Source organism: Erinaceus europaeus, chromosome 12, assembly GCF_950295315.1.
Source record: "Erinaceus europaeus chromosome 12, mEriEur2.1, whole genome shotgun sequence".
In the NCBI taxonomy this organism is placed as follows: domain Eukaryota; kingdom Metazoa; phylum Chordata; class Mammalia; order Eulipotyphla; family Erinaceidae; genus Erinaceus; species Erinaceus europaeus.
This window is the reverse complement of record NC_080173.1, coordinates 40,067,425-40,087,876: the sequence shown is the minus strand read 5'-3', so window position 1 is coordinate 40,087,876 and position 20,452 is coordinate 40,067,425. Positions and strand designations below refer to the sequence as shown.

General features: G+C 47.1%; 1 protein-coding gene, 1 non-coding gene and 1 pseudogene across 3 annotated transcripts in view; 2 read left to right on the top strand and 1 right to left on the bottom strand.

The window, feature by feature from the left end:
- Nucleotides 1-451: 451 nt before the first annotated feature.
- Nucleotides 452-20,452, top strand: part of ALKBH5 (alkB homolog 5, RNA demethylase) — a 41,111-nt gene continuing 21,110 nt past the window's right edge. The window contains exons 1-2 of one of the 2 annotated variants that reach the window (XM_007526194.3): nt 454-1,909; nt 17,750-17,830. In XM_007526194.3, the coding sequence (XP_007526256.1) occupies nt 1,140-1,909; nt 17,750-17,830 (851 nt within the window). In that variant the 5' untranslated portion in view covers nt 454-1,139. Of the gene's footprint in view, nt 1,910-17,749; nt 17,831-20,452 lie in introns of both variants that reach the window. The other variant, XM_016189611.2, reaches the window with a different exon arrangement.
- On the bottom strand, nt 7,976-8,681 carry LOC103116324 (ubiquitin-conjugating enzyme E2 C-like; annotated as a pseudogene).
- On the top strand, nt 15,836-15,950 carry LOC132542201 (U5 spliceosomal RNA). The gene has a single exon (XR_009553308.1). It is a non-coding gene; the product is annotated as a U5 spliceosomal RNA (small nuclear RNA).

Sequence of the window (20,452 nt, the reverse complement as noted above, 5' to 3'; positions counted from 1 at the left end):
GAGTGTCAGGTGGTGAAGGTGGCCCGCCCCCCGCCGCAACCCCGCCGCAACCCCGCCGAACCCCTCGCGCCCCCGCCGCTGCGCGCTCCCGCTGCCCGGGACGTGACTCGGGGAGCGTCTGTTCCCGTTCCCGCGGGGCGCCCCAACAGTGCGCCCGGCTCGGCCTCTGACTAGAGCCGAGGCCGTCGCTCTCTTTCAGCTCCGCAGCCAACAGTCTGTGCGGGCTCCCCGGAGTGTAGGCGGACGCTGCTCCGGCCCGGGCGATACTCAGGCACTTCCTTAGCCGCCCATTCACCCCTCAAGGGTCCTTCCCGCACTCCTCGCTGCTGTTAAAGTGACGAACACAATAGCCTAGGCGACCGCCTGATTGACAGGCGCGGCTACCAATCACCTTCCGAGAGCGCAGCGCGGGGCGGGTCGCCCAATGAGAAAAGCGGAAGCGCCAAGGGGCGGTGACGGGGCCGCTACGTTTGGCGGTTCCTTAGCGATTACGCGTTGGACTCCGAGGCGTTTGTGGACACTGATGTTGTGACGCAGCCCAGCGACAGCTCTGACATCGGGAGCGCGGCCCTGTGAAGGGAGCGCTTCGGTCGCTGAGGCAGTGCGCCACTGAGGCAGGTCCCTGACTGAAGGTTCTCCCTCAAAACTCTTCAGAGCGTGGGGGAGGGGCGGCGGACGCCACGCCGCCCTGTCTGCGCCTGCGCTTATCCCTCGGTTGTCCCGGCTTGCTGGCCCGCGCATGCCCGCTGGGCTCTGGGCCGCGGGCGCCGGCTACAGTGCGCGTGCGCGCCGAGAGGCCCGCTGAGGAACCGCGCTGGCGGACGTCGGACGGCCCGTGACGTCGCGAGCTGCGCTTTAAAGTGCGGGCCGGGCCGGGCTGGGCGTCTGGAGCGCTGGCTGGGAGTCGGGCGGGGGCTCTACAGCGGCCCCCCGCGGCATGAGGAGCGGTCGGTGCCCCTGTGCCGCGGGACAAGGAGGAGGCGGAGGCCATCCGGCGGCCGCGTAGCCCGCAGGCCTGACCCGCCGCTTGGCCCCGCATGGGGGCCGGGCGCTGACGCCCGTTTTCCCCGCGGGGTCCCGGCGCGCCCCGAAAGCCATGTCCGGCCGCCCCGGCGGAGCCTAGAGCAGCGGCGCGGGCCATGGCGGCCGCCAGCGGCTACACGGACCTGCGCGAGAAGCTCAAGTCCATGACGTCCCGGGACAACTACAAGGCGGGCAGCCGGGAGGCCGCCGCCGCAGCAGCCGCAGCCGTGGCCGCCGCCGCCGCCGCCGCAGCCGCAGCAGAGCCGTACTCGGGGCCCGGAGTGAAGCGCAAGTACCCGGACGACTCGGACCCCGAGCGTAGCGACTACGAGGAGCAGCAGCTGCAGCGGGAGGAGGAGGCGCGCAGGGTGAAGAGCGGCATCCGCCAGGTGCGCCTCTTCAGCCAGGACGAGTGCGCCGCGATCGAGGCCCGCATCGACGAGGTGGTGTCCCGCGCCGAGAAGGGGCTGTACAACGAGCACACGGTGGACCGCGCCCCGCTGCGCAACAAGTACTTCTTCGGCGAGGGCTACACGTACGGCGCGCAGCTGCAGAAGCGCGGGCCCGGCCAGGAGCGCCTCTACCCGCCGGGCGACGTGGACGAGATCCCTGACTGGGTGCACCAACTGGTGATCCAGAAGCTGGTGGAGCACCGTGTCATCCCTGAGGGATTCGTCAACAGCGCGGTTATCAACGACTACCAGCCCGGCGGCTGCATCGTGTCCCACGTGGATCCCATCCACATCTTCGAGCGCCCCATAGTCTCTGTGTCTTTCTTCAGCGACTCGGCACTCTGCTTCGGCTGCAAGTTCCAGTTCAAGCCCATTCGGGTGTCGGAGCCCGTGCTGTCCCTGCCAGTGCGCAGGGGCAGCGTGACTGTGCTCAGGTAACGCACCTGTGAGGCTGCGGCCGCTGGGAGCCAGCCGGCGCCTTTGGCATCTTCCAGGGACGCGCGTGCTGGGGGGCGGCGGCGGGAGGCCGGTGCAGCGGGACTAGAAAGCGCAGGTGTCTGTGCCCCCGAGGCTGCATTGACGCCTTCGTTCACGGATTTGGCTGAGGATGAACAAGAAGGCATTTTTCTGAAAAGCCTAGGACCTTCTAAGTCTCTCCTTTTGTAGTTCTAGCAAGTCACTTTTCCATTGCCAGGTCTCCATGTTCAAATTAGGTTTTCCTTGTCGTCGTGGTTATACTGCGCGCTGCTCCGCGTTCCTTAACGGAGAGATGGTCACGCATGGGTTCCTTAACAGAAAAGTGGTGCAGGCAAAGGTCCTTTGAGAATGATCAGTTGCTACACTATTCACAGTTCCCGAGAGGGAGAGTGAGTTCTCCGGAGCTGAGCGGGTGGATTAGTGGTTGAGTAAGTAACGGTGTAGACAGCTCTTAAACCCCATCCCAGCACTAACTTTAGTGCTTTTTCCCCGCTCCTTCGCCATTTGTAGCAGTGCCTTAGCCATCCTTGACCCAACTAAAGCAAAAACTGGTTTCTTTACCTGCTATTTGACATTTTAGTTCTGTCAGCTGCAGAACTTGGGCTCCTGGCGCATTTAGGGTCTCAGGTTCTTAGAATTAGCTCAGTGCCTTGCCCCTGTCCCCAGAAGTTATCTGCTGAAACATTTTTGTATTTACACAAACTAGAGTTACTGGGACCTACCTCCATGGGCCCTGAAACTAATCATTAGCAGAGTCCCACAGGAGGCTCTGACCTCCTGAGAGCTAGAAACTGCAGCTGTCAGAGCAGCTAGGTGGGCCACAGAACTCCAGCACAGGGCCTGGTCTCAGAGTTAGCTGTGAGCCTTTGTACCAGCCACAGGGAAAGCACAGCCCCCAGGGCCCTTTCATTAGGAGGCAGATCAGCAGTCTCCTTTGAGTTGAACTGCTGAGGCTGCCTTCCTCAGGATGCAACTACTGTGTGTGTCCAGACACCTTGGGAAAATTTTGGGAAGACTGGCATCAAAAACTGTTCTTTGTCTTCTGTATGTAGTTGAAACTTAGAGGACCTTCTTTTTTTTTTATATTTATTTACTTATTCCTTTTTGTTGCCCTTGTTTTATTGTTGTTATTATTGTTGTCTTTGTTGTTGGATAGGACAGAGAAATGGAGAGAGGAGGGGAAGATGGGCATGGGGGGGGAGAGAAAGATACCTGCAGACCTGCTTCACCGCTTGTGACTCCCCTGCAGGTGGAGAGCCAGGGGCTCGAACTGGGATCCTTACGTTTCGTCGGTCCTTGCACCACATGCGCTTAACCTGCTGCACTACCGCCCGACTCCCCAGGCTTTTTATCTTTAAGATGAAATTGCCAGGGTTTGCTGTTTGAGGCAAGTTAACTAAAGAATTTGATGCTAAAGGGACCTCACTCTAGGGACATTTGGTCTCCTGAGATATTAATCTTTCACAGTCACAGGCCCTCAGGGTTATTGTCAAGGTCTATCAGTGGTTGGTGTGTAATTTCAAGTTCAAAAGAGGCATCCCACTGGCCACAGTACATGCACACCCCTTTATGGAAGAGCAGAAGGTTCAAATTCTGCTAGTAATCAACAACAGGATTGCATCATCAGGAAAATTCTCTTCATCTTTTTCTTAGAATGGCAAAGCTGTGAAGCTTCTCTGCCCCTTCAGCCCCTCCTGAATTCTGACGTGGCCGTGGAGTTAGTGTGGGAGGCTCAGCTGAGGTTAAGCTGCTCAGTCAGGGAAAGTGCTGCCCTAGGCTTGGGATCCTCTTATCGGCTGTGGGATCTTGTGAGCACTTCTCTGATCTAGCTTTCCCATCTGTAAAGTGAGGGCCATGACAACTTCCAAAATCTACTAAAATTGCCTGTGGTGATTTCAGTCTTGACATAGGTCCTGGCACAGGATAGACACTTGCTTTCATAAACAGCTATTTAAAAGCCTGCTCTTGGGGGCCAGGCCGTAGTGCAGCAGGTTAAGCTCACATGGTGTGAAGCGCAAGGACCAGCATAAGGATCCTGGTTCAAGCCCCCATCTCCTCACCTGCAGGGAGGTCACTTCATAGGCGGTGAAGGAGGTCTGTAGGTGTCTTATCTTTCTCTCCCTCTCTCTCTCTTCCCCTCCTTTCTCCATTTCTCTCTGTCCTATCCAACAATGACATCAATAACAATAATAACTACAACAACAATAAAACAAGAGCAACAAAAGGAGAAAAAAATGGCCTCCAGGAGCAGTGGATTCTTGGTGCAGGCACTGAGCCCCAGCAATAACTCCGGAGGCAAAAAAAAAAAAGCCTGTTCTTCAGTTGGAGATGAGGCTGAGGACTACTTAGTGGAGTCTAAAACATGGCTGAAGCTCAGTCATGTAGAAAGGCCACAAACCAACATTGAGAGCCCAGGAAGACATTGCAAGAGGACATTTGAGGGGAGACTTCCCTGTTCTCTGGCCAGTAGGGCTTTGCACTTGTGCAATTCCACTGCTCCCTGCACTTTTCCCTCTCTTTTTAATCACAGAAACTGGAAGGAAGAGAAACAGGTGACACACCATGGCCACACAGCTCCACCACTTGTGAAGCTTCTCCTTTGTGTGGTGTTCCCATGTGGCACTGGGGTCTTTATGCATGACAAATTGTACTCTGCTGGAGGGGCTAGCTCCTGGCCCAGGACCTTTCCTTTCTTTTTTTTTTTTCATTGTTTTATAAGACTGGGGGTGGGGGGTGTTGGAGGAGGTGGATATCTTAGTCTTTTCCTGAGTAAAATTTGGGGGAAGAAGTAAAGTGGAACCTGAAGGGTGACTAGGTATTAGCTAAACAAAGAAGGCAAGTTTGAATGCACAGGACTTTAATAGTACTAGCAAGGCATAGCACCGATCAGAATGTTGACTTGGGTCAGGTGGAATTCCTTATCAGTCCTTAGATCCCACCTGGACATGAGGCATGCTTCAATGGATCTCTGGGACAGAGCTCCTCAGCAGCACTATTTTTTGTTGTGTGGGGCTGTCAGTAGTTGGGAGTGTTTACCAGCATGCCCACTAGATGCTGGTAGTGCCTTCTGTGACAGCCAAAATAGTTTCTGACAATTAACCGACTGTCCCCTTGGACACATCCTTCCTAGTTGTAGCACAAGCTCATCTAACATTCTTAAGTTTACATAGTCTAGCGGGTGGGGAGGAGAGGTGCACCTGCCTGGTAGTTGTGCTTCTCCAAATGCCCCTTGGGTGCTTCTCCCAACTATCAATAGTAAGAGCTGCTGCTTTCCTTCACTACTAGCACATTTCCAGCCCAAAGATGAACCAAAGACCTGATAAGGAGAGTGGTCCCTAAAGGTGGGAGGAGTTCTAATAAATCCTATCTGATTCAGACTGCAGAAGCTGGTCACAGAATGTTGTCTGTACCATCCAAAGCCAAACAGGAAGATAGTTTTTTGTATTTAAAAAAATTTTTTTGTTACCTTTATTTGATAGACACAGCTAGAAATTGAGAGGGAAGGAGGAGATAGGGAGAGAGACAGAGAGACACCTGCAGCACTGTTTGACTACTTGTGAAGCAGATGGGGACTGTGGGCTTGAACATGGGTCCTTGCACACTGTAATGTATGTTCAACCAGGTGTGCCACCACCCGGCCCCAGTTTTGTATCTAAATAGTTGTCAGTGTGGATATTAGTGTGTGGAAAACTACTGACCCAGCATTTTTCAAATGTGAGCATTTAGAGAAAAGTCTCACAGCTGTTTATGAAAGACAGGGCTAGATAGTATAATAGTAATTCAAAGAGATTCATGCCTGAGGCTTCAAAGTCCCAGGTTTAATCCCCAGTGCTCTGGTAAAAAAAAAAAAAAAAAGAACTCCAAACTTTTTTCCTGACACTATTTGCAGTTGTGTTTTTCATGGCCTTCCTTTGTTGGGCCTGGATGGTTCCCATCTTAATGCTGTTCTCTTAAGGAGAATATCTCTCATTTCTTATTCATACTGGTTTCCTTCTCTCAATGAATGGGCAGATTAAAATAGATTTCAGTGGGATTAATTAGACTACTTACCTCAATGTTAATTGCTTACTTCCTGGTACAGCTGCATTGTCTGGTTATGGTGGCCCCTAGGCCAGAGACAGAGGCTTTTAGCCACTTATCTGAAAAATGACTTGATCTTCCAGTCATGGGCCACCAGAGTCTGATTTCCTGTTAATAGTTGATATTTGGTCTAGTGGACATGTCTGTCAGTTCTGGGGTAAGGTCTGATCTTGTTCATCTGATAGAAAGCAACATTTTGCTTTCTGGTTTAAAATAGTTGAGAAAGTAGGATAGATAGGTCCTAGGCTGTGTTTCTTGTGTATAGTTTTATGAATCCACAACTAGCGGTGGAACCTCAAGAGGAAGCCAGGGCTGTGCATTCTTAGGAGGAGTGCTCTGCCAGGGGATGGATGTTGGCTGGACAGGAAGGCATAGGTACAACCAGCACAGGAAGCTGCAGGTGAGCCATAGAAATTAGGGCCTAGGGAGTCGGGCGGTAGCGCAGCGGGTTAAGCGCAGGTGGCGCAAAGCGCAAGGACCTCTGTAAGAATCCCCATTCATGCCCCTGGCTCCCCACCTACCAGGGGAGTCATTTCACAGGCGGTCTGCAGTTGTCTGTCTTTCTCTCCCCCTCTCTTGTCTTCCCCTCCTCTCTCCATTTCTCTCTGTCCTATCCAACAATGATGGCAACAATAACTACAACAATAAAACAAGGGCGGGGCTGGGTGGTGGCGCACCTGGTTGAGGGCACATGTTACAGTGCTCAGGGACCCAGGTTCGAGCCCCCAGTTCCCACCTGTAGGGGGAAAGCTTTGCAAGTGTTGAAGCAGTGCTGCAGGTGTCTCTATCACTCCCTTCCCTCTCAATTTCTGGCTGTCTCTATCCAATAAATAAATAAAGATAATGCAACAAAAAAATTAAAAAAAAAAACAAGGGCAACAAAAGGGAATAAATAAATTAAAAAAAAAAGTTATCGTTGGTCAGGACTTTGAGTCTCTGCTCCCAGAGGAGCTTGAAACTGAGGAGGGGTTTAGAAGGTTGGGTTACAGTTGTCAGAAAGTTTGAGAAGATCAGTTCTGTTTTTTTTAGTTTTCCCTTTTGTTGCCATTGTTATATTTATTTATTTATTTATTTTTCCCTTCTGTTGCCCTTGTTTTTTTATTGTTGTTGTAGTTATTATTGTTGTTATTATTGATGTCTTGTTAGGACAGAGAGAAATGGAGAGAGGAGGGGAAGACAGAGAGGAGGAGAGAAAGACACTTGCAGATCTGCTTCACCGCCTGTGAAGCGACTCCCCTGCAGGTGGGGAGCCAGGGGCTTGAACCGGGATCCTTATGGCAATCCTTGTGCTTTGTGCCACGTGTGCTTAACCCACTGCACTACCGCCCAACTCCCCTTTGCCATTGTTTTTTTATTGTTGTTGTAATTGTTGTTATTGATGTTGTCGTTAGATAGGATAGAGAGAAATAGAGAGGAGGGGAAGGCAGGGGGAGAGAAAGATAGACACTTGCAGACCTGCTTCACCGCCTATGAAGCGACTCCCCTACAGGTGGTGACCCGGGGGCTTGAACCAGGATCCTTACTCCGGTCCTTGCACTTTGCATCACATGTGCTTAGCCCACTGTGCTACCGTCCGACTCCCTAGATCAGTTTTTTTTTAAAAATATTTATTCCCTTTTGTTCTTCTTGTTGTTTTATTGTTGTTATTGTTGTTCTTATTGATGTTACTATTGTTGGATAGGACAGAGAGAAATGGAGAGAGGAGGGGAAGATGGGGAGAGAAAGGCACCTGCAGACCTGCTTCACTACCTGTGAAGCAACTCCCCTGCAGGTGGGGAGTCAGGGGCTTGAACCGGGATTCTTATGCTGGTCCTTGTGCTTTGTGCCACCTGCGCTTAACCCGCTGGGCTACCCCCCGACTCCTGGATCAGTTTTTTTTTTATTATTATTATTTTCCCTTTTGTTGCCCTTGTTTTTTTGTTTGTTTTTACAAAACACCTCAAATTTATTTAATATATTTATCGCAAGGGCTTAACAAGAGAATACACACACCTACACACACACACACAAACACACAAGCCACAGTTAAAGACAGAGTCCTATACAGACACAAATAAAAAAAGACACCATCCAAGGGGAAAAAAAAAAAGACAATACAAGGTTAAAGGTTGGACAGTGCAGGTTAGGGTTCTTGACTGGCGACCTGCTTTGAGTAGGTTTCTTGCAGGTACTTCTTAAAGGCTGTGGGATTTTTCCAGAGCTCAGCAGCATGTGTGTTCAAAGGGCTGTCGATACTGGGTTCTCCTAGAAGGCTCTGGATGGAGAGCAGGATAGTCCTGACATCATACAGGGCAGACCACTTGTCTTTCAAGATGTCCAGGCAGATGTTGCCCTGGATGTCCACGTTGGGGTGGTAGCAGGGTGTGAGGAACTTCACAGTGGGTGCGTTGTAGGGGTAGCCACTGGGGAACTCCAGGGAGAGCTTATACCTCAGGTCCTCATATACCGTGCCTGCGGCTCCATGGATGGTCCCCACCCATTTGAAAAGGTTGTCTGACTCAGGGAAAGCAGAAATTCCTTTGTCACCAGACATCATGAGATTCATCAGTTCCTGCTGTAGCCTCTTGCCCACGGGGCCTCGCTGGCGCCCCTGCTGGGCTCTGCTGCTTTGCGGGAGGCGGTGACTCGGAGGCGGTTCTGCGAGGCCATCACAGCTGCGCTGAGGGAACAACGCCACGGCAACTGCAGGGCATCCTGCCACCCGCCCGCATTTGAATTGTAACATTCCCACAGCCGCCCTTGTTGTGTTTTATTGTTGTTATTATTGTTGTTATTGATGTTGTCGTTGTTAGGACAGAGAGAAATGGAGAGAGGAGGGGAAGACAGAGAAGGTGAGAGAAAGATAGACATCTGCAGACCTGCTTCACCACCTGAGGAGTGACTCCCCGTCAGGTGGGGAACCGGGGGCTGGAACCGCCTGCATCAGTTCTTAATGAATTCTTGATGTGCAGTGAGTTTCAGAGTCATCTTTATAGGTCCTTGCATTCCTGCTTAGTAGTTATTCTGAAGACAGAATTCAGTGGTGGAAGCCTACCCAGTGTGCCACCACCCAACCCCCGTTTGTTCTTCATTCTAGAGAAAATGGAGGTGAAGGTGGGGGCTGCTTAGGATTTGCTTAACACACGGATTTGTTCCAAAACTGCATGAAGGGTAACAATTTCTTATTGGAGATGGGAGGTCAGGGCCTTTGGTATTACCTGCAGCCAAGTCAAACAGATTGATAACATTTGTTAACAGTAGGGAAAGTTGCCTGTAGCCAGTACTTTTAGTGTGTGCTCTAGAGTGCTATTGGGAAATTGGACTTAACTATTGGTCCTGTGTCTGTATATGGAACTGCCTCACCACCCAGACCTATTTTCCTCCAGTGTGTAGTAGTGACAAGAGCATAGGATGAAACCTAGAGCTTCTGGCCATGGAGACCTTGGAGACCTTTACTACTGGTAGATCCTGCGTAGTTGGCAAGTGCTGAAAACAAGACTGCTCAGGGATGGTCTAGGGCTTTCTGGCTGTGTCACGTGTTCACTAAATGGGAGTAGAGTGTCAGACATCCTGTGCTACCTAGATTCTTAAAACAGCCCTGTAATTTGCTGCCCCTTGGCCCTTAGGTGTATCAACCATGTTAGCAATGTTACCCATATAGAGGGAGATAATGTTATCCTTTTAGAAGTTACAAATCTTAGGGGTCAGGTGGTTATGCATCTGGTTAAGTGCTCACATTACAGTGTATAAGGACCCAGGTTCAAGCCCCTGGTCCCCCACCTGTAGGGGGGAAGCTCCACAAGTGGAAAAGCAAGTCTGCAGGTGCCTCTTGTCTCTCTCCTTTCTAAATATTTTTATCATCTTCATTTATTTATTGGATAGAGACAGCCAGAAATTGAGAGGAGTAGGGGAGATAGAGATGGAGAGAGACATCTGCAGAACTGCTTCACTACTCGTGAAGCTTTCACTACTCATGAAGCTTTCCTGCAGGTAGGTACCGAGGTGCAATGTAACGTGCACTCAGCCAGGTGCGCCACCACCCACATCTCTACCTCCAGCTCCCTTCTCAATTTCTCTCTGTCTCTATCCATTTATTATTTATATGTTATAAATTTTAAGATTCTGGAAGTATGGTGGAGAAAGTAGCATAATGGTTTTGTAGAAAGACTTTCATGCCTGAGGAACCCAAGTCCCAAGTTCAGTTCCCTGCACTACCATAAGCCAGAGCTGAACAGTAGTCTGGTAAAAAATAAGTAAATACATCTGGAAGGAAAGATGCAGTGTCTTATAATGAACCCCCCCCCAAAAAAAAAAGAGTGAATACCCTAGACTCTACTGCTGTTCCTATTATCAGTCAAGAAACTGAAGTTTAGGCCCACCAAGTAACTTTATTATTTTTTTAATTAATTATTTTTTTATTTTCCCTATTGTTGCCCTTTTTGTTTTTTATTGTCGTTGTAGTTATTATTGCTGCTGTTGTTGATATCGTCGTTGTTGGATAGGACAGAGAAAAATGGAAGACAGAGAGGGTGAGAGAAAGACCTGCTTCACCACCTGTGAAGCGACTCCCCTGCAGGTGGAGAGCCAGGAGCTTGAACCGGGATCCTTACACGCAGTCCTTGCACTTCACGCCACGTGCACTTAAGTAACTTTATTATTTTATATGTTAAATAATAGATTTATTTAATGAGAAAGGCGAGGAAGAAAGAGAAGCAGAATCATTCTGGCACATACATTGCTGGAAATCAAATTCAGGATCTCATACTCGAGTCTAGCACTTTTTCTTTAATTTTTTTTATTATTATCTTTGTTTATTGAATAGAGACAGCCAGAAATTGAGGGGAAAGGGAAGATAGGGAGAGTGACACCTACAACACTGCTTTACCACTTGCAAAGTTTTCCTCCTGCAAGTGGGGACCAGGGTCTTGAACCCAGATCCTTGCATATTGTAGTAACATGTACGCTTAGCCAGGTGCACCACCACCCACCCTGAGAGTCCAGCACTTTATATACTGTGCCACATCCAAGTGACTTTAAACCAAAGATCATAAAGCTTATAGGTAAGAAAACTTGGGTTCAAACCTTGGTTTCTTCAACTTCTTGATCTCTATGGGGCATTTATAATTATGGGCTGAGAAAAGGTTCTTTGTTCAGTGCTCATAGTCTGCTCTAGTAATTCTCAAGTTCTTTAACATACTAGTAATAGTGCATAATTATTTAAAATGTCTATCTAATGGGGCAGGATGACCAGAGCACCATAGGCTGTGTCAGGGATTAAGCCTGGGGGCCTTCAGATATGCAAGGCTATCTTCTCTTAGCCACTTCCCAGTGTGGTTAATTTGTTTGGGGGTTTTTGTTTTTCCACCAGAGCACTGTGCAGCTCTGGTTTGTTTTTTGTTTGTTTTTGTTTCTGTCTCCAGGGTTATTTCTGGGATTCAATGCCTGCACCATGAATCTACTGCTCTTGGAGGCCTTTTTATTGTTGTTGTTGTTGTTGTTCCCCTTTTGTTGCCCTTGTTATTGTAGCCTTGTTGTTGATGATGATGGTGTCATTCATTGTTGGATAGGACAGAGAGAAATCGAGAGGGGGGAGACGAGGAGAGAAAAATAGACACCTGCAGACCTGCTTCACCGTCTGTGAAGCGACTCCTGCAGGTGGGGAGCCTGGGGTGCGAACCTTGCGCTTCGCGCCATGTATGCTTAACCCGCTACATTACCCCCCCCCCCCCCCCCCCCCGCAGCTCTGGTTTATGGTGGTGCTGGGGATTGAATTTAACACCTCCCTCCAGTACCTCAAGCACAAAATTCTGTTGTACTGAATGCACTGTCTCCCTGGCTCTCTTTATTCTATTTTTTATCAGAGCACTCACTGCTTATCTCTGGTTTATAGTCTTCCTCTAGCGTTTGCCCTTCTTCCGTAGCCAGTCAACAGCGTCAGGTTGAGCCTGATGTAAAGTTTCGAGACCTCCTTTGAATCTGGAGAGGTGGCAGTCGTTGACTATGTGGGTCATAGTCTGTCTGTAGCCGCAGGGGCAGTTCGGGTCGTCTCTGGCTCCCCAGCGATGGAACATAGCGGCGCACCGGCCATGTTCGATAGCGATTGAGGAGGGTTTTATAGTGGTTTATAGTGGTGCAGGGGATTGAACCTAGGTGCCTCAGGCATGAAAGGCTGTTTGCATAACCTTTATGCTATCTCCCTTACCCTCCTAGCCACCTTTTACAACTTTTCATGCTGTGCATAGGAATGGATCTAGAACCTTGTGCTATACCACCTCTCTAATCCGATTTCTAAAATACTTCATTTATTGGATAGAGACGAATCAAGATGGTGGGGAGGGGGGTTGAGATAGAGAGGGCAAGAGACACCAGCAACACTGCTTCAACGCTTGTGTAGCTTTCCCTGGGACTGCAGGTTGGGACTGTAGGCTTGAACCTGAGTTCTTGCACTTTGTAACATGCTTTACTGACCTCTCTAACCTAATTTTTATTCTGTTTTTGTTTGTTTGTTTTTGACCAGAGCACTACTCAGCTCTGGCTTCCGGTAGTGTGGATGATTGAACCTGGGACTTTGGAGCCTCAGGAATGAGAGTCTCTTTGCATAACCATTATGCTGTCTAATCCCACCCTTTATTCTGTATTTTTAAAAAAATATTTTTATGTGGTCCGGAGGTGGCACAGTGGTTAAGGAACTAGACTCTCAGGCATGAGGTCCTGAGTTCAATCCCCAGCAGCACAAGTACCAGAGTGATGTCTGGCTCTTTCTCTCCTCCTATCTTTCTCATTAATAAAATAAATAAAATCTTTAAAAAAAAAATTTTTTTTATGTGGTCCAGGAGGTGGCTCAGTGGATAAAGCATTGGACTCTCAAGCATGAGGTCCTGAGTTCAATCCCCAGCAGCACATATACCAGAGTGATGTCTGGTTCTTTCTCTTCTCCTATCTTTCTCATTAATAAATAAAATCTTAAAAAATAGTTTTTAATTTATTATTGTATAGAGACAGAAATTGAGATAGGGGAGATAGGGAGAGAAGAAAGAGAAATACCTGCAGCCCTGCTTCACTACCTGTGAAGCCTTCCCCCTGCAGGTGGGGACCAGGGGCTTGAACTTGGGCCCTTGTGCACTGTAGCTTGTGTGTTTAACCAGGTGCATCACCACCTGGCCCCTATTCTGTTTTTTTTTTTTTTTTTCCCTTTTGTTGCCCTTGTTGCCTATTCTGTATTTTTTAATTTAATTTTTTAATTTTTTTTTTACTATTTATTCCTTGTTGTTTTAGTGTTGTAGTTGTTGTTGTTATTGATATCATCATTGTTTAATAGGAGAGAGAGAATTGGAGAGAGGAGAGAAGATGGGGGAGAGAAAGATAAGACACCTGCAGACCTGCTTGACCGCTTGTGAAGACTCTCCCTGCAGTTGGGGAGCTGGGGGTTCGAACCAGGATCCTTGTGCTTTGTGCCACCTGCGCTTAACCCGCTACGCTACCACCCAACTCCTGCCTATTCTGTATTTTTAAGAGGCACCAATACACTTATTTGATCATCCATGAAATTTTTTTTGTGTTAGAAATCTAACCCAGGGCCTCACACATAGTAAGGCATGTACTTTACCTGCTGAGCCATCTCATCAGTGTTTCTTGTTTTTTTTTTTTAAACAGTCAATAGCCCTCAGTGAATTATTAAATTGACTATAGACATTTGTCCATACTCTCCCATAGTGTTCACAGACAAAACTAAGGTCTGGGGAGTTGGGCGGTAGCACAGCAGGTTAAGCGCACGTGGCGCAAAGCGCAAGGACCAGCATAAGGATCCCAGTTCGAGCCCCTGGCTCCCCACCTGCAGAGGAGTCGCTTCACAAGCGGTGAAGCAGGTCTGTAGGTGTCTATCTTTCTCTCCCTCTCTCTGTCTTCCCCTCGTCTCTCCATTTCTCTCTGTCCTATCCAACAACGACAACATCAACAACAATAATAACTACAACAATAAAACAAGGGCAACAAAAGGGAATAAATAAATATTTTTTTAAAAAAACTAAGGTCTGGGAGCGTGCGTGCGCGCGCGTGTGTGTATGTGTGTGTGTGCGATTTTAATATAGGATAGAGAGAGATTGAGAGGGAAGGGGATACAGAGAAGGAGAAAGAAATATCTGCAACACTGGCTCATCATTCTAAAGTTTTCCTCTGCAGTTGGGGACCGGGAGCTTGAACATAGGCCCTTACTCACCATAATGTACGTATTCAACCAGGTGTGCTGCTGCCTGGCTCCCAAGAACAAAGTTCTAAAATAAAGTTTCTGTAGCCACAGCATGTCCTCAAATAACATTTCCAAATAAAAATGCTTCCCTCTCAGGGTTTTTATTTTTATTTGCACTTACCTCTAGTTCTTGCTAGCATTTAGGATAACTTGGCATATATAATCTTTTATTGAGGAGGTTAATGCTTTACAGTGTGGTCATTGACATGAGTATAATTTCAATTTCAAGGACCCAAAAGTTCTCTTCTGCCCTTTATTCCCCAGATAACTTGGCCAATTTGAGGAGCCCATCCTAGGCCTTCAGTGTGTGCTAGGCATGTAACATGTCATATAGAAGTTTAACTCTGATTTGTAAAAATTTGTGAAATCCACAGTACTTAAGAACATGTCATTCTATTAGCACACTTAGGAAGTTGTACTTAGAAACTTGAAGTATACTTCTGTAAAACTGAAAGGACTGTTGGGGGTGGGGGATGAACAGTGAAGAATACAGTCATCTACCAACCTTCATTGTAAACAGTTCTTTATTTTATTTTTATTTTATATATATACATATATATTTTTCCCCTTTTGTTGCCTTTTTTTTTTTTTTTTTTTTTTACCAGAGCACTGTTCAGCTCTGGTTTATGGTGGTGCAGGGGATTGAACCTGGTACTTTGGAGCCTCAGGCATGAGAGTCTCTTTACATGACCATTATGCTGTCTACCCCTGCCCGCCCTTGTTTTTTTATTGTCGTTGTAGTTGTTATTATTTTTGTTGTTGATACCATTCTTATTAGATACGACAAAGAGAAATGAAGAGAGGAGGGCAAGACAGAAGGGGAAAGAAAGATAGACACTTGCAGACCTACTTCACCACCTGTGAAGCAACTCCCCTGCAGGTGGGAGCCAGGGGCTCTAACCGGGATCCTCATGCCAGTCTTTGGGCTTTGTGTCAGGTGTGCTTAATCCACTGCACTACCGCCTAACTCCCAAACAGTTTCAAAAAGTTCATGATGGGGGCCGGGTGGTAGTGCAGTGGGTTGAGCGCACATGGCACCAAGTACAAAGACCAGTGTAAGGATCCCAGTTCGAGCCCCTGGCTCCCCACCTGCAGGAGGTCACTTCACAAGCAGTGAAGCAGGCCTTGCAGATATCTATCTTTCTCTCCCCTTCTCTATCTTGCCCTCCTCTCTTCATTTCTCTCTGTCCTATCCAACAATGACAGCAATAATAACAAGTATAAGCAACAAGGCCAACAAAAGGGGAAGAAATAGCCTCCAGGAGAAGTGGATTCCTAGTGCAGGCACTGAGTCCTAGATATAACCCTATCACTCTGGTACATGTGCCACTGGGGATTGAACTCAGGCCCTCACGCTTGAGAGTCTAACACTTTTTTTTAAGCTTGCTTTTTTTTTTTTTTAAGAGTTTATTTCTTTATTCATGAGAAAGACAGGAGGCTAGAGAGAAAGAACCAGACATCACTTTGGTACATCTGCTGCCGGGATTGAACTCAGGCCCTCACGCTTGAGAGTCTAACACTTTTTTTTTTTAATAACTTTCTTTTTTATTTATTTATTGGATAGAAATAGACAGAAATCATACTCTGGTTTCTTTTCAGATCGCATAAATCTTTCGCCTTTTACTAAAGATTTTCGAGGAGAGGAACAATTATGAGTCTTGAGTCAGTTTTTTGAGGCTTCATTCCACGAGGCTAATTTGCAAAGATTAAAAAAAGGAATCTAGTTAAGCATTTGTGTTTGTAATCCCTGCTTTGTTTTTTTGTGTGTGTGTTTTAATTCAGAGATAGTAACTGCCCCCAAAACATCTAAGTAGTGGTCTGGGATGTGACGCAGTGCTTAAGGAACTAGACACTCAACCATGAGGTCCTAAGTTCAATATCCGGCAGCACATGTACCAGAATGATGTCTGGCTTTTTCTCTCTCTCCTGTCTTTCTCATTAATAAATAAATAAAATATTAAAAAAAAAAAACAGCCAGAAATCGAGAGGAAAGGAGGAGATGGAGAGCCATGTGCAGCCCTGCTTCACCACTCGCAAAGCTTTTCCCCTGCAGGTGGGGGCCAGGGACTCGAACCCAGGTCCTTTCACACTGTAACATGTTGCTCAACCAGGTGCGCTGTTGTGCCACCTCCCGGACCACATCCCATGTAGATTTTAAGTATTGTGGTCCAGGAGGTGGCACAATGGCTGGACTTGTGTCCATTAGGTCCCAAGTTTAATCCCTGGAATCACATATGCCAGAGTGATGCTCTAGTTTCTCATCCCTGTCTCTATATTACTATATATTTAAGTATCAAGTATTTTAAAATATTTTTACCAGAGCACTGCTCAACTGTGGCTTATGGTGGTACGGGGGATTGAACCTGGGACTATGGAGCCTCAAGCATGAAAGTCTTTTGCTGGGAGTCGGGCAGTAGCGCTGCAGGTTAAGCGCACGTGGCGCAAAAGTGCAAGGGCTGGAATAAGGATCCCAGTTCTAGCCTCTGGCTCCCCACCTGCAGGGGAGTTGCTTCACAGGTGGTGAAGCAGGTCTGCAGGTGTCTTTCTTTCCTCTCTGTCTTGCCCTCCTCTCTCCATTTCTCTCTGTCCTATCTAACAGTGACGACAGCAATAACAACAACTACAACAATAAAAAACAACAATGGCAACAAAAGGGAAAATAAATAAATATATAAAAGAAACCAAAAAAGAAAAAGAAAAGAAAGTCTTTTGCTTAACTGTTAATGCTGTCTACCTCCATACTTGAGTATTTATTTCCATGAGAGATAGCGAGATAGAGAGCAAAGCACTACTCAGCTCTGGCTTATAATGGTGGTGGGGACTGAATTTGGAACCATAGAGCCTCAGACATCAAAGTCTTTTCTATAGCCATTATGCTGTCTCCCCAACCTGTAGATTTTAATTTAGTTAACTTATTTGATAGAACAGAGAAATTGAGAGGTGAAAGGGATAGAATGGAAGAGAGAGACCTGCAATACTGCTACATCGCTTCTGAAGCTTCCCTGGTTAAGGACCACGGACTTGAAGCTGGGTCCTTGTACATGGTAACATATGCATTCAACCATATGTGCCATGGCCAACCCACCATATAGATTTCTTAAAAGGATTTATTTGTTGGGCAGTCAAAATAGCTGAGTTGGATAGTGCGCTGCTTTGGCATTTGTATGATCCAAGTTCCAGCCCAGCATCTACTGCACTGGAAGAAGCTTCAGCACTGTAATCTCCTTCCTTCCCTGTATCTCTCTAAATAAAAACAAAAAGTTATTTGTTAACATGAAAAAGGGGATAAAGGAAAGAAAAAAAAAAGCATCACTCTGGCATATGCACTGCCCAGCATTGAACTCCAAGTCTCAGTGCCCTAGATGTTGTGTTAACCTCTCAGACCACCCATGTAGATTCCAGGGTAGACCTGAACCATATTGTCTCCTACTCCCCTCCCACATGAATTTTGATTGTCTGCTCTTCTGCTCACATGCTGTGTGTTTATTTTCAGTGGATATGCAGCTGATGAAATCACTCACTGCATACGGCCTCAGGACATCAAGGAAAGGAGAGCAGTCATCATCCTCAGGAAGTAAGTGCCCTGGTGTATGGCTTCTGGAGGCTTGGCTGGAAGAGGTAGCTCTGGGTCACATTAGAACTCTGTTCTCAGTATTGGTGGTTTTGCAGGATAATGCCTAGAACCTAGGAGAGGAAAAGATACTAAGTTATCTTTTCAATTTGAATTCTGTGACAAGAAAGTTTTTTGTCTTTTCATTAGTTTAGTTTTGTACTTTGTTAACTAAAGGAGCTAAGGGCTTAGTAGAAGCAGGTGCTCAGTTTTCCTTCCTTTTTTAAAAATTTTATTTATTTATTTATTTACGTATTAATTCTTGTCTCCAGGGTTATTGCTGGGGCTTGGTGCCTGCATCACAAATCCACTACTTCTGGAGGCTACTTTTTCCTTTTGTTGCCCTCATTGTTTATCGTTGTTGTTACTATTGTTACCGCTATTGCTGGATAGGACAGAGAGAAATCGAGAGAGTGGGGAGAGAAAGATAGACACCTGCAGACCTGCTTCACTGCTTGTTAAGCAACCCTTCTGCACGTGGGGAGCCAGGGGCTCAAACTGGGTTCTTTACGCCGGTCTGTGCACTTTGTGCCATGTGCACTTAACCCGCTGCGCTACCACCTGGACCCCCCCCCCCTTTTTTTTTTCTTCCCTCTTTACCAGAGCACTGCTTAGCTCTGGCTTATGGTGGTACAGGGGATTGAACGCATGAAAGTCTGTTTGCATAACCATTATGCTATCTAGCCCTGCTCAGGTGCTCAGTTTTCTTTCTTTTTTAATATTTTATTTTTTAAATATTAATGAGAAAGATAGGAAGAGAAGAGAGTGAAATCACTCTGGTACATGTGCTGCCGGGGATTGAACTTGGGACCTCATGCTCAAGAGTCCAATTCTTTATCCACTGAGCCATCTCCTGGACCACAATATTTTATTATTTATTTTGGATAGAGACAGAAGGAAATTGAGAAGGATGGAGGAGATAGACACACACTGCAGCACTCTCACTTTTCATGAAGCTTTCTCCTGCAGGTGGGGGGCGGGGACTTGAACTTTGGTCCTTGCACATTGCAAAATGTATGCTTAACCAGATGTGCCACCACCCACCTAGCCATTGTGGTTGGTTTTTGTAGTAACAGTCTTGATATAAAATGTTTGGTGTATTGTATCAAAGCAAAGGACTTTTGGAGGAGGGGGAGGGACAGGTAGAAGAGAACTGTGGGGTCCTGGTGCATAAGGAAATGTGCTCATATATTAATGACTGCACTGTAAATTATTAACCCTCTCAATAAAAAAATAAGTAATAAATGGGGGAACCTTTCATGCCTTAGGCACCAGAAGTCCCAGGTTCAATCCCCAACACTACCATAAACCAGAGCTGAGCTATGCTCTGGTAAAAAATAAATATATAAGAGGGGCCAGGTGGTGGTGCACCTGGTTCAGCACACATGTTACAGTACGCAAGGACCCAGGTTCAAGCCCCTGGTCCCCACCTGCAGGGGGAAGGCTTTGCGAGTGGTGAAGCAGGGCTGCAGGTGTCTTTCTGTCTCCCCTACTCTAAATTTCTGGCTGTCTATCCAATAAATAAAGATAATAAAAAAATTAAAAAATAAATATATAAGATATAAGTAGGTTCTTACTATGTACTCAGGTGTACTTTATGTGTTCTAGGATCCCACATGACATTTAACCATTGTTGTCTCCTTACACTCCTTTTGGCTGCAACCATTTCTAAACCTGCTTTACTCATAACATTGGTCGGTCAGATCCTTTGTGCTCAATTGGGATTTGTCTAATAATATTCTCATGCTAGACTGTATTAGGTGTTTGGAAGAATACATACAGAAGTACTTTTCCTTATAGCAGAGAACTATAATAAGGGACTAAGACACCATTAGGTTCCATGTGGTGCTAGGTATTGAACCCAGCTTCACAAATACAAATGTTACCCTTTAGCACATGAGCTCTTTCTTCCGTTCCGCCCCCACTTCCATGAGCTCTTTCTTAAAGTAAGCTCTCTCTCTCTCTTTTTTTGGAGTGGGGGCTTATGTTTGGTGCCTGCATTATGAACCCACTGCTCTCAATGGTCACTTTTTAAAAAATATATATATTTATTTTATTTATTTATTCCCTTTTGTTGCCCTTGTTTTATTGTTGTAGTTATTATTGTTGTTGTCGTTGTTGGATAGGACAGAGAGAAATGGAGAAAGGAGGGTGTTGTTGAGGTGGTCTGGTGTCGGGCTGCACCACAGAGAAGAGAGCGGACATCCAGAGCAAAGGGGTACACAGATCTTTATTATAGGATGGGGGGGGAGGTTTGGTTCAGACCACGTGGAGCCAGCCAGCAATGGCCGACCACGGGGGGAGAGCAGGGAGTGAGACCTCAGAGAGGGAGAGCCGAGAGCCCAGAGAGAGCGAGGGGAGGGGTGAGGGGGCTTTTTATTGGGCGACAACCAGGGGTGCCGTGTAGGGCCAGGATTGGTTGAAAGGGGGCACTCTAGGATTTAGCGGAGCATAGAAAAACCTGGGGGCGGAGCCAGGATTGGTTGAAAGGGGGCACTCTAGGATTTAGCGGAGCATAGAAAAACCTGGGGGCGGAGACTGCATCAGAATAAGTCCTCAGCAACATCTCCTCCTATCCCTTTATAT